Source organism: Trichoderma evansii, assembly GCF_050947405.1.
Source record: "Trichoderma evansii strain SZMC 28006 chromosome Unknown GGI43scaffold_26, whole genome shotgun sequence".
NCBI classification, from domain to species: domain Eukaryota; kingdom Fungi; phylum Ascomycota; class Sordariomycetes; order Hypocreales; family Hypocreaceae; genus Trichoderma; species Trichoderma evansii.
Genome location: NW_028145180.1, coordinates 47,124 through 68,253, shown reverse-complemented (window position 1 = coordinate 68,253; position 21,130 = coordinate 47,124). Strand labels below are relative to the sequence as shown.

Sequence of the window (21,130 nt, the reverse complement as noted above, 5' to 3'; positions counted from 1 at the left end):
AAGCGTGGAATATAGCATTAATATATCGGTCCTGCATATGCACTCTCTTTTTAAGCTTGTAGATCTTGCAAATCGACCTGCCTGCTGAGAGAGTAGTACCAGCAATGGATCGAGCACGAATCGCGATAGCGCACAACCTCAGCAGCTGTCAAGGTTCAATTTGGCGTTCCAGACTTAGAATACGCTAGTTTGTACGTAGTATTGCATCAATTGATAGGGTGGTTATTGGCTGCATTAGCCCATCAACATTTGAAGCTCCGATGCGATATATGAGATTGTGTGGAGCAGCCGATCACGTGATCACAGAATAGACGCCCAGTTTCAATCTCAGGCGATTTGCATGACAAACAAATATTCAATCGGAAAGAACAAAGCACTAAACAAAGAATATCCGACAATTTCCACATTCTAATACTGACGCGACAATGATTTCACATGCATTGGTAATACAGAATGGGTCTTCTGGATCCTGCAACTGAAGCTCGAAAAGGCTGTTACAAAATGGTAACAATACCCGACGTTAGGCGAACCATATCGTCTGACAACCCGAGCCGGCAATTGATGATTTAAGACAAAACAAAAAAAAAGATTTCTCAAAGCAATAGTGCGTTTGTCGATAAAGTCCGGAGCGGACTGCACCCCACAAGGCCCGATACTGAAGCTCCATATCAAAACGGTGGTTGCCGCCCTGGGGAGCATCCGCGAATATCCACTCTTATCGCCTGTAGCAGCGCCTATGTTAACCTCAAGATCGCCGATTTACAGCCTTACCATCAGCTTCTTTTTATGTCGTATCGACTGACACCAAACACGCGGAATAGTCTCTGCTTGCATATAAGCTGCAGGAGGCCGATGGTGAACCCATCACGCTGCTTCTTTGAAAATGAATTAAGCATTTCAATAAAGACGTCCAAGCAACTGGGTCTATTCCCACGTGTATTTATCTAATTCAAGTTTAGCTCGCGATGACACCATTTCCCTTGCTCCTGGCGTCTTTTACCTTTGCCGACGCTTGTTCTTTAATTCTCCTTGAAATTTTCCCCGAGCGAAGTTTTCCGCTTCCAACGCCGCAGCCACCGCACTTGCTGAGGTAAAAGGATCCCATCAAGTTAGCTTCGAATGTGCAGCGGCATGCAAAAGAACCTCTTTAGCCCTGGCGCATTTTTCATATGCATGGCGTTTTCGGTGCCCAGCCGGCAGTACAGAGCCGAAGGCTTTTAGAGCTTTGATTTTAAGATGTGGCACTCGCGATGGCAATTCCGCTTTTAGACCGAGCTACCCAGTTCAGATGACCCACTGTCACTTACACAAAAGCCCTAGTTTTGATCAATTTGGCTGGTGCCCGTCCTCCGGGTAATGCTACTTTTTAGCAATAGTATGTGAAGTTGGCTTACACGAAATACGAAAGATGGATCGTCGAGGGGCCTTTGTAAGTGCTCACGTCCAAATTCTCTCCAATTAAGCATATTGTCATGCAGTCCATCGTAAAGATCCCTTGCTATGGCGTGCTGCCCCGGTCATCCACTCTCCGGATATCTTGTGCCGTAAAGTTGCCCGTAACTGGCCACTGGAATCCTGTCAGTTCATCGGCGATGGTGTTGGTGTTGGTGTTGGTGTTGCATTGGACTGACCAAAGGAACTGAGAGCCCCGCGCTGGATATGGATGGAGAATGAATTTCTTTTACGTAGCACCGATCCATCGTTACATTGCTCGGATAAATATCCCCATGTCTGCCCTCATTTATTAGGATGTTCACTCCATCAAGCGGTGCATTTTTTTCTTCAACCTACATTTCGTAGAACCTTTTGTAGGAACGCCAGGCTGTTTATTCTGGACACAAGTCCATCAGCCTCCCACAATGGCGTCCGCTCAACTGGAGAAGCCAGGCGAAGTGGTCTCTGCCGGTCCTATCTTCACCGAAGAGAACCTGAGCCGAAAAGAGCAGTCCGAAATCCTGGGCATTGACCAAAAGGCCGGCGCCAATCTTGACGTCGAGTCCAAGGAAGACCTCACCAAAACCCAGTACACCATAACCAATGAGAATGGTGAGGAAGAGATTGTCGATGAGGATGATCCCAGAATCAAAGACATCCCGCAATATGTGAGGCGCATTGTCAGCTTCACTGACGATCCCACTGAACCGACCCTGACATTTCGATACTTCCTCCTCACCATCCTCTTTGTCGCCCCTGGAGCCTTCCTGTCACAAATGGCCCATTTCCGGACAACCTATGCTCCTTATTCCGTCTTCTTCGTCCAGATCGCCTCCAACTACGTCGGTGTGTGGCTCGCCAAAGTCCTCCCGGCTTGGTGGATTGGAATCCCCGGATCCAAATGGGGTTTCAGCCTTAACCCGGGTCCTTTCAGCACCAAAGAACATGTCTTGGTCACCATTTCTGCAGCATCTGGTGCCACTTACAACCTGGGCTACACCCCCATTGCCATGTCTGAGCTATACTTCGGCCAGCCTGTCAACGGTGCTGTGGCTGTCTTCTTCATGCTGGGTATTACCTGGACAGGCTACTCATATGCCGCCTTGGCACGTCAATTCCTGATCTACGACCCACAGTATCCCTGGTTCCAGTCCATCTGCCAGGCTGCCCTATTCGAGACCCAGAAGAAGCAGCGCGAGAACCCAAACCGTGCTTCTCGCAAGCAGATGGTGGTCTTCTTCTCCGTCATGGGAGGCATTATCCTGTGGCAATTCCTGCCCGAATACGCCTTCCCATTCCTCGGCTCTCTGGCTTTCCTCTGCTGGGTTGCGCCGCATAACAAGACGGCCAACTTTATCGGTTCCGGATTCGGTGGCATGGGATTCTTGAACTTGTCTCTTGACTGGTCTAGTATTTCCAACGGCGGCAGTCTCTTCCTGACTCCTTGGTGGACCCAGGTCATTCTCTTTGCTGCATTTGTGTTCAACTGCTGGATTTTGATTCCTGCTTCCAAGTTTGGTAACCTGGGAGAGTGGCGTCACAACCTGATGTCAAATCGCGTCTTTCTGAGTATGTATTTACATAGAATTCTTGAAATTGCCATTCGAAAAAAACACAGCTAACATGTATGTTTTCAGAAAACGGAACCGCCTATCCCTTGACCGAACTCCTAACTGCCGACTCGAGACTCAACCAAACCGCATACGAAGAGTACGGAGACCTGTACGTCGGAACCCAACAGCTGTGGAGTAACTTTTTCGATATCGCCTCATACTCTTCTGCCCTTGTTTGGATGCTCCTCTTTGGTTGGCCTCAGATCAAAGAGAGCTTCAAGAAGCTCAGAGAGCGCACAGCAGTGAAGGGCTCTGGCAAGATTACCGAGCAGTACAAGGATCAACTCAACGTCTTGCAGCGACCTTACGATGAGATTCCCTGGTGGTGGTTTGGCGCCTTGTTCTTGGTCTCGTTTGTTATGCTTATCGCCATCGTCGGCAAGAACTTGATGTTCATTCCTGTGTGGACCTACTTTGTAGCCATTATCACTGGAGCTATCGTTGTCGTGCCGCTGGGCTGGCTGTATGCTCTGTCCAACTATCAACTGGTAAGAAATTTCCGTCAATATTGATTTATGCATCTATTTTACTTACACTCTCTTCTAGCCTATCGGAACAACCAACGAGCTCTTGTACGGTGCCATGGTAAACGGCATATCCGGATTCAAGAACCCCTGTGGTGCTTCGACTTACGGAGCCATCGCGGGAGATGCCTGGTATCGTGCACAGCTCAACCTTCAAGACATGAAGATCGGCCACTACATGCATATTCCACCCAAGGCCGTTTTCTTCTCGCAAGTCTTCGGCTCGGCCATTGGTATCCCCATTGACTATGCAGTCATCCGATGGGTCCTTGATACCAAGAGCGAATATCTCTCTGGCGCCGAGGAAGATCCCACTCACCAGTGGACTGGTCAGGCACTCGCGTCATCTCTGACATCGGGCGTCCAATATGTGCTTGTCGGTCCCAGCCGACTTTTCAAGCAGGACATTTACAAGCCTGTTCCCTATGGCTATCTCGTCGGCGCTGTGTGCCCCATTGTCATCTTCGGGCTACACAAGCTGTTCCCTCGGGCCAAGTTCCAGCTTTGGAACACAACCATCTTCTTCTCCGCCATGTCCATCTTCTACGGCAACCTCAGCACAGGCTACACCTCGAGCTTCATTGGAGGTTTCGTGGTCATGTTCCTGGCGTTCCGATACCGCTACGACCTGTGGGCGCGGTGGAACTACATTCTGGCGGCGGCGTTTGATGCTGGCTTCAACTTCAATATGCTGCTCATCTTCCTGTGCTTTGGCGCGGGCAAGATCATTACGATGCCCAACTGGTGGGGAAATAACGCGGATAGCAGCGAGCGCTGCTTTGCCCTGAGCGATGATTGATTGATGTCTTGATGCCTAGATATGATACCTTTTGCTTAATTTTTGTTGTAACGCCGTTGAATTCATTTTCAACATAGATAGTCAAATGACATACCTCATTATAAAACTGAAAGAGGCTTGCTATTGTATATGGTGATTGTGGAGTTGCAATGTGTATGAAGAATAATTCTTAGGTTTATAAACAAGTGGTTCGCTTGTCTGTTGTGGGCACTGCAGGAAAGAGCAATTCAGTAAGAGCAATTCAGTTTCCAGCCCTTAAGGTCTTGGCTGAAGTACTTGGGTGCTTGTTGATATAAAAGATCCATGTATCGGGATTTATCACTGCTAGCACTCTAAGACTGCTATTAGCGTTTCAAACCTACAGTAGTGTTTGTTTTGAGATACTTCAGTGATTAAAAATTCAAAATTTGCAAGTATTTTCTGATGGTATATGAAAGCAAATGAAGTTGCATAAATACAATGAATACGAACCATGGCGATCCAAGTGTACCTCTCTAGCGGCACAGCCTTATAGCGGGCTTCAGCGCAGTTTACAGGGGCTCAAGGCCCCCACAAGGCGGCGCTGCCCGCTGGAACCCCTCCAGTCCGTGGAGCCGTTAGATGTTGGAAGCTCCAAGTCGTCATCCGTGGAGCCATCATTGACCCATAGCTGCAGCTCCAGCTGCTACTCCAGTATTTGCCCGCCCACCAACTCCCGCGACTGATGATGCCTCGCAAAGCATCACCACTACGATGCCCGTTCAACAGCATGTGCTGAACTGGCTGTACAGCGTCTTGACAAGTGTATGTGCGCTTCTTATTCCCCTTCCTCTTTCTATTTCTCTTTCAGATGAAGTGCTCTTGACCACTGTGCTTCATCAAACAACAGAAGCACCCCGCATCTGACCTCGTCCTCGGCAGGAATATCACGATGTCAATCGCACGTACGGCGACGTTGCCACGGTCCTCGCACGATATCCGACACTTGCTCCACGAACCGACGTCTACAGTACGACTGCGCCTTTCCATTTACCATCATCTTCACTGCCATTTAATTCCCAGGACTGACAACCCGACTCGTAGCGTATCCTAATGGCGCCAGCTCTCTGCTAGTCCATTTGACGGGCACGATCCCGACCCTCTTCCGAGGCACCACATATAGGTTCCCCGTATCAATATGGGTGCCACATGCGTATCCAAGAGAGGCGCCGTTGGCGTACGTCACGCCAACAGAGACTATGATGGTCCGTCCGGGTCAACATGTCGACCCCCAAGGCCAGATCTACCACCCATATCTGGCTGGCTGGGGCGATTTCTGGGATGTGAGTCGTATGCTCCTTTATTGATTGGCTCTATGTGCTCTCCCCTGAGTTAAATCAACAAATTGGGCTAACTTTCGTGCACAGAAATCAAGCCTAAACGATTTCCTTTCCGTCTTGAGCGATGTATTCGCAAAGGAACCACCGGTTATCTCGCGGCAGCAGTCTCCGCCAGATGTCCAGAGCCCGCCTCCCTCTCAAATGCCGCCTCCTGTCACTCCACATCCCCCAGAATTGCCTGCTACTTCAACGTCTTCTCCAGGAGGACCATATACAAATCAAGGAGAACCCCGGCCGCCGCCGCCGCCTCCCAAACCTCATCAGGACGCTCGTTCACCACCACCGATCCCACCACATTCTCAGATCCCTTCTCAGATCTCTTCTCAGATCTCTTCTCCCAGCCCTGCCAGCAGCGCAGGGATACCATCAAGATATGAATCAGCTCCGCCTCTCCCGCCACAGTCACAGGTATCCAGGCCACCATACCAGCCTCATGCTCAGTCTCTCCCCCAGTACACGAATGCTCAGGTGCCAAGCCCTCAATCTCTTCCTCCTCAGACGCAAGGGCCACCACAACCTCAGCCACTGGAGCAAAAAGCTGGATACCCAGGCCAATTCCATCCCCAAGGACAAGCACAGGGCCAGGGACAATGGCAGCCACCCCATCAGCAGCAACAAGCATGGGATAGACCTCCTGCCCAGCAGCAGCAATGGCAGCAACAGCAATTCCAACAGCAGCCCCAGCCTCCTCCTCAACCAAGGCCGCCACCACCTCCGCAGAATCTCCTCGACGATGCACTCAGCCTAGAGATTTCATCTCATGCAATCGAAGCACCTCCTATTCCCCCGAACCCCGAAAAAGATGCTCTTCTTAGGCAGCTGGCCCAGACTCTGGCTTCTATCCGACAACGCAGCCGACAACAGAATGAATCTAGCATGGCCGGATTAGGCGCACAGCAGAATGCCATGTTATCTGCAATGTCTGCCGTTCAAGCAGAAATGGGGCAACTGACTCAGCTGTCCAACATTATCAATTCCAACACTAATATCCTTCACGACGCTCTGCGAAAAGCAGATGCCGTCATTGAAGGTTCGAGGAGCCATACTGTTCCAGATATCGACGAGCTACTAGTAGCCCCCACGGTAGTATCAAATCAGTTGTACAGAGTAGTAGCAGAGGAAAGGGCACTAGGCGATGCCATATTCATGCTTGGTCGGGCAGTTGAGAGAGGTCGCATATCCCCTGCAGCTTTTGCGAAAATGACGCGATCTTTGGCAAGAGAATGGTATCTCAAGAAGGCTCTGGCACGCAAGATTGCACAGGGCATGGGGCTGATTTTACAATGATAAATGCGATGCGTATATATCCCCTACCTACCTAAGTAACCTACCCTTTGATAGCAGTCTTTGTGGATACAATAGTGTGATGAGACAGGCTTGAAATGTCTTTCGTTGGATATAGTTTTGACTTGCACAAAAGCAATTTAATAGAGACTCTATAGACCAAAACCGGAATTCTAAATCATTTCTCTCTTTGTTATATTCTCTATTCTGTATTTTGCTAGATCGCCCTCACAGCTCAAGGCAAGATTTCGCTTATCTAATCCAATCGTGATATCGAGGCATAATTCCTGTATCGGGGCGCTAGCCTAAATTAGTCAGTGGCTTTCTGCTCTCTAAGCACGTCGCGCGCCGCAGCAACTGGCGGGATCCCTTTTGCCTTGGAAAGTTTCCATTATCACGCCTAAAAAGTTGCTGCTCTTCAACGTTGTGCGCAACCCGCCAGTCCCGCAAGAGTTCTTTGTGTCCAGGAGACTCTTTTTGCCGGGATCGCTCGCAGATGCTCGTTGGAGACAGGCATTAGGATCGCTGCTGATTCGTCGAGAGCTTCCTTGTTCGAGCGGTCCCTCCACGGCGCGAGGACGAGGCCGCAATTCACGATAATTGCTTCGAGTCTCTGCTCGAAGGCTCTCTAGAGCAAGATCTGAAGGAGAAGGCTGTTTTTTGTTTCTTACCGATATTGATTTCGACTACACATCGACACCATGGCTGATTACGAAGACGAGTACGATTATGAAAACTATGGGGATGAGGACGAGGGCATCACGCCCGAGGATTGCTGGACTGTGATTTCCTCTTTCTTCGAGACCAAGGGTCTTGTATCGCAGCAGACCGACTCCTTTGACGAGTTTACTCAGACGACAATCCAGGATCTCGTTAACGAATACTCCACCATCACCCTCGATCAGCCCAATCCTCCTTCGCCACCTGGCCGAACGATAGCCCTTCGCCGATATGAAATCAAATTTGGAAGTGTCATGGTATCACGTCCCACTATCAGTGAGACGGATGGAACTGTGACATCTTTGCTGCCTTACGAATGTCGAGACCGTAACCTGACCTACGCCAGTCCGCTTTACATCAAGATCACCAAAAAAGTGTCTGCGGCTGTCGAGAGGGAGGTTCCACTGCACGAGATGGACGATGCCCAGCAAGAACAGTATGCAAGGACCGGAGAGCACCCTACAAAGCTGGAATGGGAGGAGGAAGAGAATGGCGAAGACGACAATCTCGGCAAGTCTGACGACTGGAAGGACATGGTTTTCGTTGGCAAGCTGCCTATCATGGTCAAATCCAAGATTTGTCATCTGAGCCGTGAACAGGATGATAGCCTGTTCCTTGTTAACGAGTGCCCTTACGACCAAGGTGGCTACTTCGTCATCAACGGTAGTGAAAAGGTTCTCATCGCCCAAGAGCGCTCCGCCGCAAACATCGTTCAGGTCTTCAAGAAGGCTCAGCCCAGTGCCTATACCTACACAGCCGAAATCCGAAGTGCGCTGGAAAAGGGTTCTCGACTCATCTCTAGCATGATGCTCAAGTTGTATGGCAAAGGAGACTCTGCGCGAGGTGGCTTTGGACAAACTATTCACACAACCCTGCCTTTTGTCAAGTCAGATCTTCCCGTTGCCATTGTTTTCCGTGCCCTGGGTGTCGTTTCTGATGAAGATATTCTGAATCACATTTGCTACGACCGAAACGACAGCCAAATGCTTGAAATGCTTCGGCCTTGTATTGAAGAAGCCTTTTGCGTCCAAGATCGAGAAGTTGCTCTCGATTTCATCGGAAAGCGAGGCAATCGTGATCAAGCTGGTCTCGGTCGTGAGAAGCGTGTTCGTGTAGCGAAGGACATTCTCCAGAAGGAGACGCTTCCTCACATTTCCCAGACTGAAGGCAGTGAGACCAGAAAGGCATTCTTCCTCGGATACATGGTGCACAAGCTATTGCAATGCGCACTCGGAAGACGAGAGCCTGATGACCGTGATCACTTTGGAAAGAAGCGTCTGGATCTGGCTGGTCCACTGCTGGCCAAGCTGTTCCGTGGTATCATGCGCAGAATGAATACCGAGTTGGCCAACTACCTGAGACGATGTGTTGAGGGCAACCGCCACTTCAACCTTGCTGTTGGCATCAAGCCTGGCACACTCTCCAACGGATTGAAGTATTCACTTGCCACCGGAAACTGGGGTGACCAGAAGAAGGCTATGAGCTCGACTGCAGGTGTATCACAGGTGCTTAACCGTTACACTTTTGCTTCGACACTTTCTCATTTGCGTCGTACAAACACACCCATCGGAAGAGATGGTAAGCTGGCGAAGCCTCGACAGCTTCACAACACACACTGGGGTTTGGTGTGCCCGGCCGAGACCCCTGAAGGACAAGCTTGTGGTCTGGTCAAAAACTTGTCTCTGATGTGCTACGTCAGTGTCGGATCTCCTTCTGAGCCTTTGATCGAGTTTATGATCAATCGAGGTATGGAGGTCGTTGAAGAGTATGAACCGCTGAGATATCCCCATGCGACAAAGATCTTTGTGAATGGAGTCTGGGTTGGAATCCACCAAGACCCCAAGCATCTGGTAAACCAAGTTTTGGATACTCGTCGTAAATCCTATCTGCAATACGAAGTCTCTCTGATCAGAGACATTCGTGACCAAGAATTCAAAATCTTCTCTGACGCCGGTCGTGTTATGCGTCCTGTCTTTACTGTACAGCAAGAAGATGATCCGGAAACGGGTATCAACAAGGGCCACTTGGTCTTGACCAAGGACCTTGTCAACAGACTGGCTAAAGAGCAGGCTGAGCCTCCAGAAGACCCAAGCATGAAGCTTGGTTGGGAGGGGTTAATTAGGGCTGGTGCGGTGGAATATCTCGATGCCGAGGAAGAAGAAACGGCCATGATTTGCATGACACCGGAGGATCTTGAACTTTATCGTCTTCAGAAAGCTGGTATCTCCACGGATGAAGACATGGGAGACGATCCAAACAAGCGTCTCAAGACCAAGACAAATCCGACAACTCACATGTACACGCATTGCGAGATTCACCCAAGTATGATCTTAGGTATCTGTGCTAGTATCATTCCTTTCCCCGATCACAACCAGGTATGTCAACTATTCTCCCCTTCTCTTACCTTTCTATAATATGTTCAAATAACTAACTGGTGTGATACAGTCCCCCCGTAACACCTACCAATCTGCCATGGGTAAACAAGCCATGGGCTTCTTCTTGACCAACTATTCTCGGCGCATGGACACCATGGCCAATATCCTCTACTACCCTCAGAAGCCGCTAGGCACCACTCGGTCTATGGAGTTCTTGAAATTCCGTGAACTGCCAGCCGGACAAAACGCCATTGTAGCAATTGCTTGTTACTCTGGTTATAACCAAGAAGATTCCGTCATTATGAACCAGAGTAGTATTGACAGAGGTCTCTTCCGAAGTCTTTTCTTCCGATCATATTCAGACCAAGAGAAGAAGGTTGGCTTGAACTACACGGAAGTGTTTGAGAAGCCATTCCACCAAAATACCCTTCGTATGAAGCACGGCACATATGATAAGTTGGATGAAGATGGTATCGTTGCTCCTGGTGTCCGAGTGTCTGGTGAGGATATCATTATCGGCAAGACAGCGCCAATCGACGCTGAGACACAGGATCTTGGAACCAGGACAACCATGCACCAGAGACGCGATATCTCAACGCCTCTGCGAAGCACTGAGAACGGTATCGTTGACCAGGTCATCGTAACGGTGAACGCGGACAATGTTAAATATGTCAAGGTCCGTGTTCGAACGACCAAGATTCCCCAGATTGGAGACAAGTTTGCCTCTCGTCACGGTCAAAAGGGCACTATTGGTGTTACTTACCGACAGGAGGATATGCCTTTCACAAGAGAAGGTCTCACTCCAGATATCATTATCAATCCCCACGCCATTCCGTCTCGTATGACAATTGCTCACTTGATTGAGTGTCTCCTGAGTAAGGTCTCTACGTTGGAAGGTATGGAGGGTGACGCTACCCCCTTCACGGATGTCACGGTCGACTCAGTCTCAGAGCTCTTGCGAAAGCACGGCTACCAGTCTCGAGGTTTCGAGATTATGTACAACGGCCATACAGGTCGCAAGCTGAGAGCACAAGTATTCTTTGGACCAACATACTACCAACGACTCCGTCACATGGTGGATGACAAGATCCATGCCAGAGCTCGTGGTCCTGTGCAAATCATGACAAGGCAGCCGGTGGAGGGTCGTGCTCGAGATGGTGGTCTCCGATTCGGAGAAATGGAACGTGATTGTATGATTGCACATGGTGCAGCGTCCTTCCTCAAGGAGCGACTGTTTGAGGTGTCAGACGCTTTCCGAGTTCACATTTGCGAGATTTGTGGACTCATGACACCCATTGCGTACGTATTCCTCGTTCATATCTTTTACAAACTCAATTACAGACTCACTAACATCTTTATAGTAACTTGTCCAAACAATCGTTCGAGTGCCGACCATGCAAGAACAAGACCAAGATTGCACAGATTCACATTCCTTATGCTGCCAAGCTCTTGTTCCAAGAGCTCCAGTCAATGAACATTGCAGCTAGAATGTACACAAACCGGTCTGGTGCATCTATTCGGTAAATTGGAGACGGGGTTGGGTTATAAATGCTGCATAATATGGTTTAAAAAAGTTCATTTCCGTACATCTTTTGGAGATTGGTAGAAAGTGGAAATTGCTCTGAGACAGAATGGATATGGGGAGCTTCACCCCTATTGCTACGCCAGCTACATACATGCTGAGCGGAGAGTATGATTGTACATGTAGATAAGAATAATACAATAAAGAAACAAAAAATGAAACGAACATGAATCTCTAAAGCTCGCTCATCGTGATACATGGTATGAATAGATGTTTTGGGGGAAATGCTGCCCGCTACTTTGGCGGGGCAGAATTGTTGCTCACAGGTTCTAGTGAGTTGTGAACATTCTGTTCGCGCTTGTACTCTTCCTCCAATTGACGCTGCATATCAAAGTCCAATTCACGCTCTCTCTTGATCCGCTGTCGCTCAATGTCACGGACAACACCCTGGTGCATAACCTTTGTAAAGTAGTTGCTGGTTAGCAGGAAACAACGAAATGGCAGATGATGCTGATGCAGATTACGGGGAGCGGATAGATAAAGCAGAACGTACATTTTTCTCTTCTCTTTGTCTGAAGTGAACCCATGCAATCATTCCACAGGTAAAGGTGGATGTTGTGGCGAGGGCGATTCTGGAAGCTTGAGACATGGCGAGTGTGTTTTATAATGAGATTTTTTTCTCTCTCTTCTCTGAGGGGAATTGCTTTGCGTGCAAGGCTCTAGTGGAAATACAAAGAGAGTGGCTCAATGAAATGGTGTGGTTTGTATAAGATACTATACAAGGATGGGAGAGGTGTAAGTGTGTGGATGTTTAAGCGTGTTGGCGAATTAAACGGCGCGAGCATATGAACGAAGTTTTAGACGATACTGCCAGTGAAGCTTATCTGTTGTGTGGGTGGCCTAGGCGGTCGATTTAGGTAGCATTGTAGAGGGTCCAAGTACCGTTGGCAGGATGCACTAATATATTACCTCATAAAATTGCGGTTGTATAGTTAGCCATAACACAGAAAGGTACTTTAGGAATGCACTTCTAACGCCGAGCCACGCCGAAAGCTGTGACGACAACCGGCATTACCTAAGGCGGCATCCCATCTACAATATCCTTCGCATTAAGCTGGAAGCTAACCAGAGCCATCACTGCATTCCGCGAACTTCACAACTCTGCGCCTTTCCAACTCCACGAACCGATTCCCATTCCTTTTTCTTCTTCCTACTTTCTTCTCTTTTCTTTGTATTTGAGCGAGTCTTTCAAATCCACAACAGCAATCAATCATGGTGAGCGCGCGCGCATTGCTGTCGCCCGGAGGGGGGAGATGAATAGCTTCAGGAAGCTGACGTTTTGAAACCAGTCTGCCCAGAACTCGGCGGGTATCCAGACCCTCCTCGATGTATGTATCCACGACTGCGGCGCACGATCTTTTATTATTCTCTTGATAGAATCGATACGACTTAAGGGAGCTACCGGACGACGATGATTCATGGTGCTGATGCTATGTTGGTAGGCTGAGAGAGAGGCATCCAAGATTGTACAGAAGGGTACGTTGGCACCACTCCAATAGGGTTGCATTTTTCTCTTGGGCTTTGACTGACTTCTCTCTGTGTGAATATAGCTCGAGAATGTGAGTAACCGCCATATACCGCACCGCACCTCTTCCCTCGATTCGAACGTTCGATGTTTGCTGGATGGAATAAGAGAATATACGAGCCCGAACCAAGAAAGAGAATCTAACCTATGAACGACGAATATAGTCCGAACCAAGCGCGTCAAGGAGGCCCGTGACGAAGCCAAGAAGGAAATCGCCGATTACAAGGCCAGCAAGGAAGACGAGTTCAAGAAGTTTGAAGCCGAGGTACGGATATCGAACCCATCTTTCCAACAAGACGTAATAAAGACAAACAAGTTCTTGGTCTAACATATTCGGACCTACAGCACAGCAAGGGCAACGAGGCTGCCGAGCAGGAGGCCAGCAAGGAGGCCGAGAAGCAGATTGAGGTGATTAAGGAGGCCGGCAAGAAGAACCAGGATAGCGTTGTGAAGAACCTGCTGCAGGCGGTGTTTGAGGTTAAGCCCGTGGCTGCGTGAATTTAATTACAAAATGGCTGTTGTTGCGATGTGGGAGTGTATATTGAAGTAGAGGGTAATATGGATTGACTTTCTGTACTAGCGGCTGGGAGAGAGGGATGGTAGAAATGCTCGTACACTATCGGTACTGATGCTATGCTCGATCAAGTTTGCACATTAACTTATATTTAAAACTACATTTTGCTCATTATGACTTGCGCTTCTCTGCTGGCTTAATTAGTTGAGAAAATCTATGAGGGTGCTCAGCATCTCGCCCATATCTTTGCTGTCTTCCTCTGTGGTATCCAACTCGTTCAACTGCTCTTTGAGTGTCTTCTGTATCGATTTAAAGTCATCATCCGTCTCCGCCAACAGCCGCTTAATCTTCTGGTTTGCGCCTCCATCCTCGGCAATGAGCCACGCTAGAATGACGTCGGCGAGCTGGAGGTTGAATAGTCCGGCGTCCATCTTCCGCGAGAGCAGCTGAACTTCACGATCCTCCTCTGTTTCGCGAGAATTTATCGATTCTTGTCGATGTGCCTCTTCGGCGGCTTTTATGCGCGTGGTATAGTCTCTGTGTAGCTTTACTAACTTCGCCGTCTTTTCGTAGTCTTTTTCGACGAATTTGGCCAGCAAGCGTATCCGTTCCGCGGATTCGGCGGGCAATACTCGTAGCATTGAGGAAAAGATGGACATCAAGGGCCCAATGAGACGGTTGTCCTGCGTCTTGTTGAACAGGGTGAATGTGGTTTTTAGTCCTCCTGCTTCGACTATTCTCTGGCATATCTCGGCGCTGGTGGTGCCGCCTGTCGCGTGATCTAACAGGCGTAATGAAGGGTTCTTTGCCATTTTGCTCTCCTTGATCATGATGAGACAGAGTTCGGTTCCTTCAGCTTCAAGGAACTTGGCTCTCCCAGCAGGTATGTCTACCAGACATGTAAGACTTTCGAACAAATTCTCCACGAATTCTTCCTCTGGGCTTCCCTTTTCTGGATCTCGCCGACGATAAGGAGCTACTAGCTGAAGCATAGTGTCGATAGTGTCTAGGCTGATAAGTTTGTCACAGTTTTCGGGCGCTGTCTGAGCGAGGATAGCCAGGATCTCCGCAGCATACTGCTTGTTCTGGGTCACTGGCGACTCGCTGCGCTGAATGCGCTGCAGCAGCCATTTTAGCAGGGCATCCTCCTCGCACATTCGCGTAGTGACGGATTTTTGGGAGCTGAGGTTTTCTAATACGCTGAGAGAATGATAAACGCCATTCCGATCGGTCTCGTCCTCTTCGTTGAAACGAGTCAAATTGGAGACCAGCAGGCCGAATAGGTCACTGTCAATTAAGGCGCCAACTAAAGTGTCCCATTGCTCTGTCTCTGTAACGACATCGTCGTCTGTGAGCTCTCCGATAATCTCAATGGCATCAATGGCGATGTCTGTGTTCTCGTGCGTCAGCAGGCTGACCAGGCTCCCCGCGCTTCCCAGCTTGACAAACTCCTCGTATAGCTCCGAAGATTCAGCCAGCAGAGAGAGGTTTTTGATTTCGGCATCGAGATCGGCTTCGCTATCGATGAATTTATGCGGCTCGTCCTCGAATCTGGCGCGTAGTTCCGAATTCTTGGTGATGAGCTTCTCGAGATTGAGCGCTGTTCTTCTGAGCCAGGTGCTGTCTATCTTGCCCAAATCACCTCCCGCTTCGGCTTTGTCGACGAAATCGAGAATCTCAGATTCTTGCTTGGAGATACCGCCGCCGAAGAAACGACCCTCTTCGTCATCGCCGGCGTCGTCTTCTGGTGGCAATTCGGGACCGAATTCATCGTCATCGGCGGGATTCTCTTCTATTTCGTCTTCGACTTGAGCATGGCGGTGGACGGTGCGGTCGCTTAGTTTGGTAGCTTTGTAAATCTCATCTATGAAGAGCAGCCAATTTATTAGCATCAGACCATTTACAATGTTGGCTCATCGCCTGTCATTCTTGACAATGCATCGTGATGCAATGTCTCGTGTTCTCACTTACTGGGGTCGCGAATGGGCTGCTCGAGTTTTCGCTTGCTGATGGAGCCTGCTGCCTGAGAGTAGGTAGGTAGTTAGTAACAATACACGTGCCAATGCGCTGAAACCAAGAGTCATATTGTTTCTCATACCTTGAAAAGATCATCAACATCCATTGTGTCTACCCAAGAGCTTCTGTAGTGATATTTATCGAGTTGCAGCAGCTATGTATCCAAGTACACACTAAGCTCTATATAGCATCATCAATAGCTCTGGCGCCTTTATCGCAGCCCCTGTCCTTCAGTTACGGCACTCGCGGGGCGATAAGGTTCAACTCCGGATTTACGCTCTACAGAGGCGTTGATCCGCTAACGGGGCACCAAATCGTAAAAGGCTAGCCAACACCATGCCAGACATTCGATGCTGCATTGGCCAATTAGGATGCCTGCAAGCCTGGCATTTCCTACTTTGGCACAAATGTGTACTAGTGTACTGGCACTCGTCCATTTGGAGCAGCACAACGGCCAGGGGTCGGAAAAGGGGACGAGACGCTGTGGGTTAGGGGTCGGTTTTAAGGGCTCCATGCAGCGGCATTGGTCTGCGATTTTGGCACTAAGCGACACGCTGCTGGGACAGGCGTCTCTTAGCCTCAAGCGAGAAACTCCAGACAGCCATCAGGGGGGTTTTGTGGCCTGGCAGCGGCGGGCCTGACAGCGGTAATATCGTGCGGTAGCACCACATGGTTACGGCGGTGAGCGCTGTGATCAGCGGTGCATGCCAGGTGCTGTGGGCGCTGTGGGCGGCTTCTGACCCTCGCCAGCGCCAGGCATAGGTACCGGTACTTGAGCTTGGGCTGGTGCTTCGCAGCAGAGCAACTCCCAGCCTGGCCTCCCCACGATCCACCGTCCAGGGAACGTCTATCCAAATCCCCGATTTTCTGTGCTCTGGGCACATGCAGACGGGATTTGCAGCAGCTGCTGTGGGATGCGGCCGATCTGAGTGCCTCTGCGTTTCTCTCTCTCATATTCTGCCGCGATCTGGCTCCAGCTCGAATCGCTAAAACAAAACATTCAAGTCGGATCTTGTTTGTGGTCATGGCTATCTGCCGCACAAGCGCGATATCCAGGCCTGCACATCTCCACGACCCACGTTGTACGAGTAAGATTAGCCCGGTAGAGGCGACTATTGGCTGACACAGAAGCCTGCTCTAATCTAGCATTAAGCAGAGCATGCAGCAATCGCATCCCTTTGACGATAACATCCTCTCCAGCCGAGCAAATCGCTCTGCTCCCATAGAACCCTCGTCGCCGCCGCCACCACCACCGCAGGCGTCGTCACGAGAGGCTCCCGGCATTGAGGCCGTGCTGTCCAGCCCGCCCAAGACGCCCATTCTGCGCTCCGTCTTCTCGTCCGCCCGCCTGCCGCGAAGCTCGTCGTTGATCCCGCCGCTGCAAGGCTCGCCGCCCAACGCCAGCATTGCTGCTAATAATACGCAGTCTCACCACGCAAACGCAAACCATCAGACGCATCGCGGCACCGTGCACCCCCCAGTTAGTCTTAAGCGGCCGTCAACACCGTCGTCGCAGCTCAACAGGGGCGCCAGCTCCGGAGCGTCGCCCCAGGAAGGCTCCCGGACCCGCAACCGCTGGTCGACCTCTTCCATCTCGTCTGCTTCAAGTCGCACGTCCCCTTATGCCTCTCGCCAGGCCTCGATATCGAACCCACGTATTCGTCGTGCCAGTCTTGAAGCAGCTGTCTCTCCCCCATCGGTTCCTCCTCCTCCTCTCCCATCTACACAGGCGCCTCGCAAACCGTCTTATACGGGTCGAAGCCGTTTCAACACCTCAGACGGCGGCGCGACGCCCACTCCGGCACATCCAATGAGGTCTGAGTCGAGCTTGTCCATGAGACACTACGAAAGTGGCCAGCTACGCTCTGTATCTCCCAATCCTTACGCAAATACCACAACCACCACATCGTCAACCGCCAGAATGCCGCACGAACATGGCCATGATCCATACGCCCCTCGGGGCCATTCGAGGGATCACTCTGGGAAAAGTAGTAGAGATCTGGGCAAGCCCCGCGCTCAGAAAAACCCCTCTCAGAAGGCAATGCTTTCTCGCGCTCTGCAAAAGGCCAACACTGCAGTACAGCTTGACAATGCTCAGAATTTTGAGGGCGCTCGAGAAGCGTATGCCGAGGCCTGCGATTTATTACAACAGGTGCTGGACCGCACTTCAGGGGATGAGGATAAGCGGAAGCTTGAAGCAATTGTAGGTTTTGAGTCACTGCATTGAAAGACGAAGATGAAGATGAAGAAAGAAAAGTCAGGCAAAGGCCACCCATGTACTTGAGCTAATGTTATGTATCCAGCGCCAAACATACACCAGCCGTATCGACGAACTGGATCAAATGGGCCCTTGGCAAGATGAAACTGTCAAGGCTCTACCCGCCCGACCAGATAGCGAAGATTACAGCGCGTCCATATACATGCACCAAGAGTACGAAATGATGGATGAAGCTCCTAGAATTGAAACCGCGAGAGTTGTAAGTATTATTGGAGATAGCGGTTCCCCGGTTGCGAATCAGTGGCAGCCATCTGCAGGCTATACAACAACAGATAGACTGCAGCCCACGCGTACTTTGGAACCAGGGATGCTGCAGTCCTCATTCTCTCGGTCTCCTCGGCGACTCCGCTCTACAGATGATCTCCGGGCACAGAGTCGACAAGAGGCTCAGTACGCGCCGGCCCCTCTATCACCTCGTTCGCCGTCGCCAATGAAGATGCCTGAGGAGGAGTATAACGATATGGCACACGAGCGCCACGAATCCCATCACCAAACCCACCACCAGCACCAGCGACAACCCAGCGACTCCGTCCTACCTTATGACATGCAAGATTTCGGAGAAGGAACCCAAAATTCATGGCTGGATCCAATCGATGAATCGGGTGCTTCAACGATCTCGTCTGTACATTCGCGTACATCGTCGCTGGGCTACCGCCGACGCCACATAAGGGCGGCCAGTGGTAACACGGAGGCCGAATTCGACACAGCGCTGGACGCTGCTATCGAAGCTGCATATGACGACGGTTATGAGCCCATGGAACCTGAAGATTATGATACCATAGATCCTAGTGAAGATGCCGTCGCAAGCGTAATGCAAAGGGTAGAGAAGGCACGCGAAGAAGTTAGACAGACTGAACAGGAAGCATATGATGAAATAGCTATGCTACGAAAGGCGCATCAGCAGAATCAACAGCAGTTCCAAGAAGAGGAGGACAAATATACACCAGACGGGTTCTACGAGGATGACTCTTCAGAAGATGAAGAGAGGCTACTAGACGAGATAACCCGCGACTTTGCAATCGAAGACTTTACCATGACACAGCCGCAGTCGACTAACGCAACAATATCTGCCAGTCAGCAGGAAGCATGGGATGAAGATGAGACACGGCCAGACTTTATTTCAGGTGTTCGATCGTTTTCTGCTCTATCTGAAAGACCACCCATCCCTCAAACCTCAACTACGATGCAGCCAGCAGCACCACCTCCAACTACAACATTACCAGCACCACCCCCAACTACAACATTACCAGAACCACCAAAGGGCTCTGCTTCTCCATCCCAGAACGTGCGAAGTCGCCGAATGTCTAGGCAGAATCCAAAGCAGCTCAAGATTGAAACCACGAATCTCGTTCAGTCAAATACCAGAACGGTGTATGACGACGAAGATATATCCCCAAGCACGGTAGACAGGGACCTCGTAGAGGCGCTGGTCCGAGGAGCCAGTGCACACCCTGCAAGACAACCAAATGCGGCAGAAATTCCTGGATCACCAGGCGCCAAGAAGAGGCTGGTGGATGGAGAAGATGCGGCGGCCGCCAATGCGTCGCCTTCCGTTCACAGATTAAAGAAGAATTTTTCATCTTCCAGCTTACGAAGCATGAAAAATCGAAATATGTCAGTGTCGCATCTTGACGATAGCTCGGATGTATCTCCTGGCACCCCCATGGGCAATCCCTTTGGCAAGGCGCCTGCTGTGCCTGCAATACCGACGCCCTTAATCACTTCATTCAGGGACAATATGGAGGCTGGCGGCGGTGCTGGGCTTCACCTGTTTGACGACAATTTCCATGTGGCGGCTACCCCCGGTCCTCAGAGTCCAGTCGTGTCAATGGAAGTTCCCGCGCCCTTGGAGCCTTGTCCCAATGACTTTATGCTGAGGCCGTTTTGGTTGATGCGGTGTCTCTACCAAACATTGGTGCACCCCAAGGGCGGCTACGTCAGCACGAAGCTATTCGTACCGCGGGATGTCTGGCGAGTAAAGGGAGTCAAAATTAAGAACGTTGAAGATAAAGTTGCAAACTGCGATTTTCTGACTGCAGCGCTGCTGAAGCTAGCCAAGGTGGACACATTCGATGCGGATGCCGTGCTGGAAGAAATGCAATCCCTGGAGGGCATCCTTGAACAGGTCCAGTCGTCCCTAGCCCGGAAGCTTGGAAGCGAAGTTGGAGTTCAGGGTTCCGGCCACATCTTCAAAGATGCCTCAATGGATGGAGAGGGAAGCTCAAATGTACCACGTTCGGGCAGTGTATCTGGAAAGGCATCCGCGTTTTCATGGCGAAGACTTCGACCGAAGACGTCGGGCGTTGGGCTGGGCGGGTCATATAGCAACCGCAATGCCAGTATGGAAACCAAGGAGGTAACGACACTGGCGACTCTTCCCATGACGCCGAAGCCGACAAGCCGTCCGACAAAACGAGATGTCAGCCAGGCGCAGTTTATCGGCCCCAACGCGATGTATATGGGCTCGCTAGCCCGTCTATTTGATGCTGCGCAGGCAATTGGTAAGTTTCAGCGAGATTATGCTCACACTTCTGTCTCTTTTTGAGATACATAGTCAGATGGCTAACATGAAAGATGTAGATCAAATCGCAAGACAAGTTGAAGACCCCGGTCTGCGACATGCAGACAAAACTCAAGTCGGCCTGGAGCTTTGCACACGTCACGCGGCTGAATTCTTTGGTTTCTACATCTGTCGGTTTGTCCTCGCCGATCTTGGTCTACTGCTAGACAAGTTCCTCAAGAGAGGAAGCGAATGGGTCCTTGCATAAGAGGGGAAAGAGAAAGAGAAAGAGAAAGAGTTGCAAGAGTTGCTGTGTTTTATACAATGTGATACCTTACGATCAAGAGACGGAATTAATTAATCTGGAACTTAGAATAATGTTCATGATGATTGGACGATTATATATATACCTATATATTGTAATGGCACGCTGCGTGGGATATTCAGTGCCCATATAAGACGGACGGATGTTGCGTTTCGAAGATCTTGATACAAAGAGAAGTGAGGGCTGTTTACGATGATTCAGCTGATAATGCTTCCATGTACATATATAAACTACGGTTGCGGCCTTTAGCTACAAGGCAATGGATGAAGTTTGGTTGCAATAA

General features: G+C 50.1%; 7 protein-coding genes across 7 annotated transcripts; 5 read left to right on the top strand and 2 right to left on the bottom strand.

Annotated features, from left to right (window-relative positions):
- Nucleotides 1-1,859: 1,859 nt before the first annotated feature.
- Nucleotides 1,860-4,370, top strand: GGI43DRAFT_425520 (OPT family oligopeptide transporter; the record flags this gene model as incomplete). The annotated part of the gene is made up of 3 exons (XM_083208521.1): nt 1,860-3,003; nt 3,072-3,535; nt 3,594-4,370. The coding sequence occupies 3 exons, from the start codon at nt 1,860-1,862 to the stop codon at nt 4,368-4,370; spliced, it is 2,385 nt and encodes a 794-aa protein (XP_083056462.1).
- A 602-nt stretch (nt 4,371-4,972) lies between these two features.
- GGI43DRAFT_415744 (UEV domain-containing protein) lies at nt 4,973-7,208 on the top strand. The gene is made up of 4 exons (XM_083207184.1): nt 4,973-5,153; nt 5,271-5,358; nt 5,433-5,671; nt 5,756-7,208. Exons 1-4 carry the CDS (start codon nt 5,103-5,105, stop codon nt 7,013-7,015), a joined length of 1,638 nt encoding a protein of 545 aa, XP_083056461.1. The 5' UTR covers nt 4,973-5,102; the 3' UTR covers nt 7,016-7,208.
- Nucleotides 7,209-7,713: 505 nt separating this feature from the next.
- GGI43DRAFT_387581 (DNA-directed RNA polymerase II subunit RPB2) lies at nt 7,714-11,631 on the top strand (the record flags this gene model as incomplete). The annotated part of the gene is made up of 3 exons (XM_083203952.1): nt 7,714-10,107; nt 10,178-11,406; nt 11,469-11,631. 3 exons carry the CDS (start codon nt 7,714-7,716, stop codon nt 11,629-11,631), a joined length of 3,786 nt encoding a protein of 1,261 aa, XP_083056460.1.
- A 292-nt stretch (nt 11,632-11,923) lies between these two features.
- On the bottom strand, nt 11,924-12,278 carry GGI43DRAFT_387580 (protein PET117; the record flags this gene model as incomplete). Its single annotated transcript, XM_083203951.1, has 2 exons — nt 11,924-12,088; nt 12,183-12,278. The coding sequence occupies 2 exons, from the start codon at nt 12,276-12,278 to the stop codon at nt 11,924-11,926; spliced, it is 261 nt and encodes an 86-aa protein (XP_083056459.1).
- A 396-nt stretch (nt 12,279-12,674) lies between these two features.
- GGI43DRAFT_415739 (H(+)-transporting V1 sector ATPase subunit G) lies at nt 12,675-13,906 on the top strand. Its single transcript, XM_083207183.1, has 6 exons — nt 12,675-12,904; nt 12,979-13,017; nt 13,132-13,165; nt 13,240-13,248; nt 13,379-13,479; nt 13,560-13,906. Exons 1-6 carry the CDS (start codon nt 12,902-12,904, stop codon nt 13,710-13,712), a joined length of 339 nt encoding a protein of 112 aa, XP_083056458.1. The 5' UTR covers nt 12,675-12,901; the 3' UTR covers nt 13,713-13,906.
- Nucleotides 13,907-16,040, bottom strand: GGI43DRAFT_415734 (Catenin-beta-like protein). The gene is made up of 3 exons (XM_083207182.1): nt 15,827-16,040; nt 15,700-15,751; nt 13,907-15,592 (listed from the first exon to the last, which is right to left on the bottom strand). Exons 1-3 carry the CDS (start codon nt 15,848-15,850, stop codon nt 13,929-13,931), a joined length of 1,740 nt encoding a protein of 579 aa, XP_083056457.1. The 5' UTR covers nt 15,851-16,040; the 3' UTR covers nt 13,907-13,928.
- Nucleotides 16,041-16,903: 863 nt separating this feature from the next.
- Nucleotides 16,904-20,790, top strand: GGI43DRAFT_425516 (uncharacterized protein; the record flags this gene model as incomplete). Its single annotated transcript, XM_083208520.1, has 3 exons — nt 16,904-17,947; nt 18,048-20,523; nt 20,603-20,790. 3 exons carry the CDS (start codon nt 16,904-16,906, stop codon nt 20,788-20,790), a joined length of 3,708 nt encoding a protein of 1,235 aa, XP_083056456.1.
- Nucleotides 20,791-21,130: the final 340 nt, after the last annotated feature.

Coding starts and splice junctions, on each gene's coding strand:
- GGI43DRAFT_415739 (XM_083207183.1), top strand. Junction 13,018..13,131: donor GTATCCAGACCCTCCTCGAT/GTATGTATCCAC, acceptor CTATGTTGGTAG/GCTGAGAGAGAGGCATCCAA. Junction 13,480..13,559: donor TCAAGAAGTTTGAAGCCGAG/GTACGGATATCG, acceptor TCGGACCTACAG/CACAGCAAGGGCAACGAGGC.
- GGI43DRAFT_415744 (XM_083207184.1), top strand. CDS start 5,103: ATGCCCGTTCAACAGCATGTGCTGAACTGGCTGTACAGCGTCTTGACA. Junction 5,154..5,270: donor TGTACAGCGTCTTGACAAGT/GTATGTGCGCTT, acceptor CGTCCTCGGCAG/GAATATCACGATGTCAATCG. Junction 5,672..5,755: donor GCTGGGGCGATTTCTGGGAT/GTGAGTCGTATG, acceptor TTTCGTGCACAG/AAATCAAGCCTAAACGATTT.
- GGI43DRAFT_415734 (XM_083207182.1), bottom strand. CDS start 15,850: ATGGATGTTGATGATCTTTTCAAG. Junction 15,752..15,826: donor ATGTTGATGATCTTTTCAAG/GTATGAGAAACA, acceptor ACCTACTCTCAG/GCAGCAGGCTCCATCAGCAA. Junction 15,593..15,699: donor GCAGCCCATTCGCGACCCCA/GTAAGTGAGAAC, acceptor TGCTCTTCATAG/ATGAGATTTACAAAGCTACC.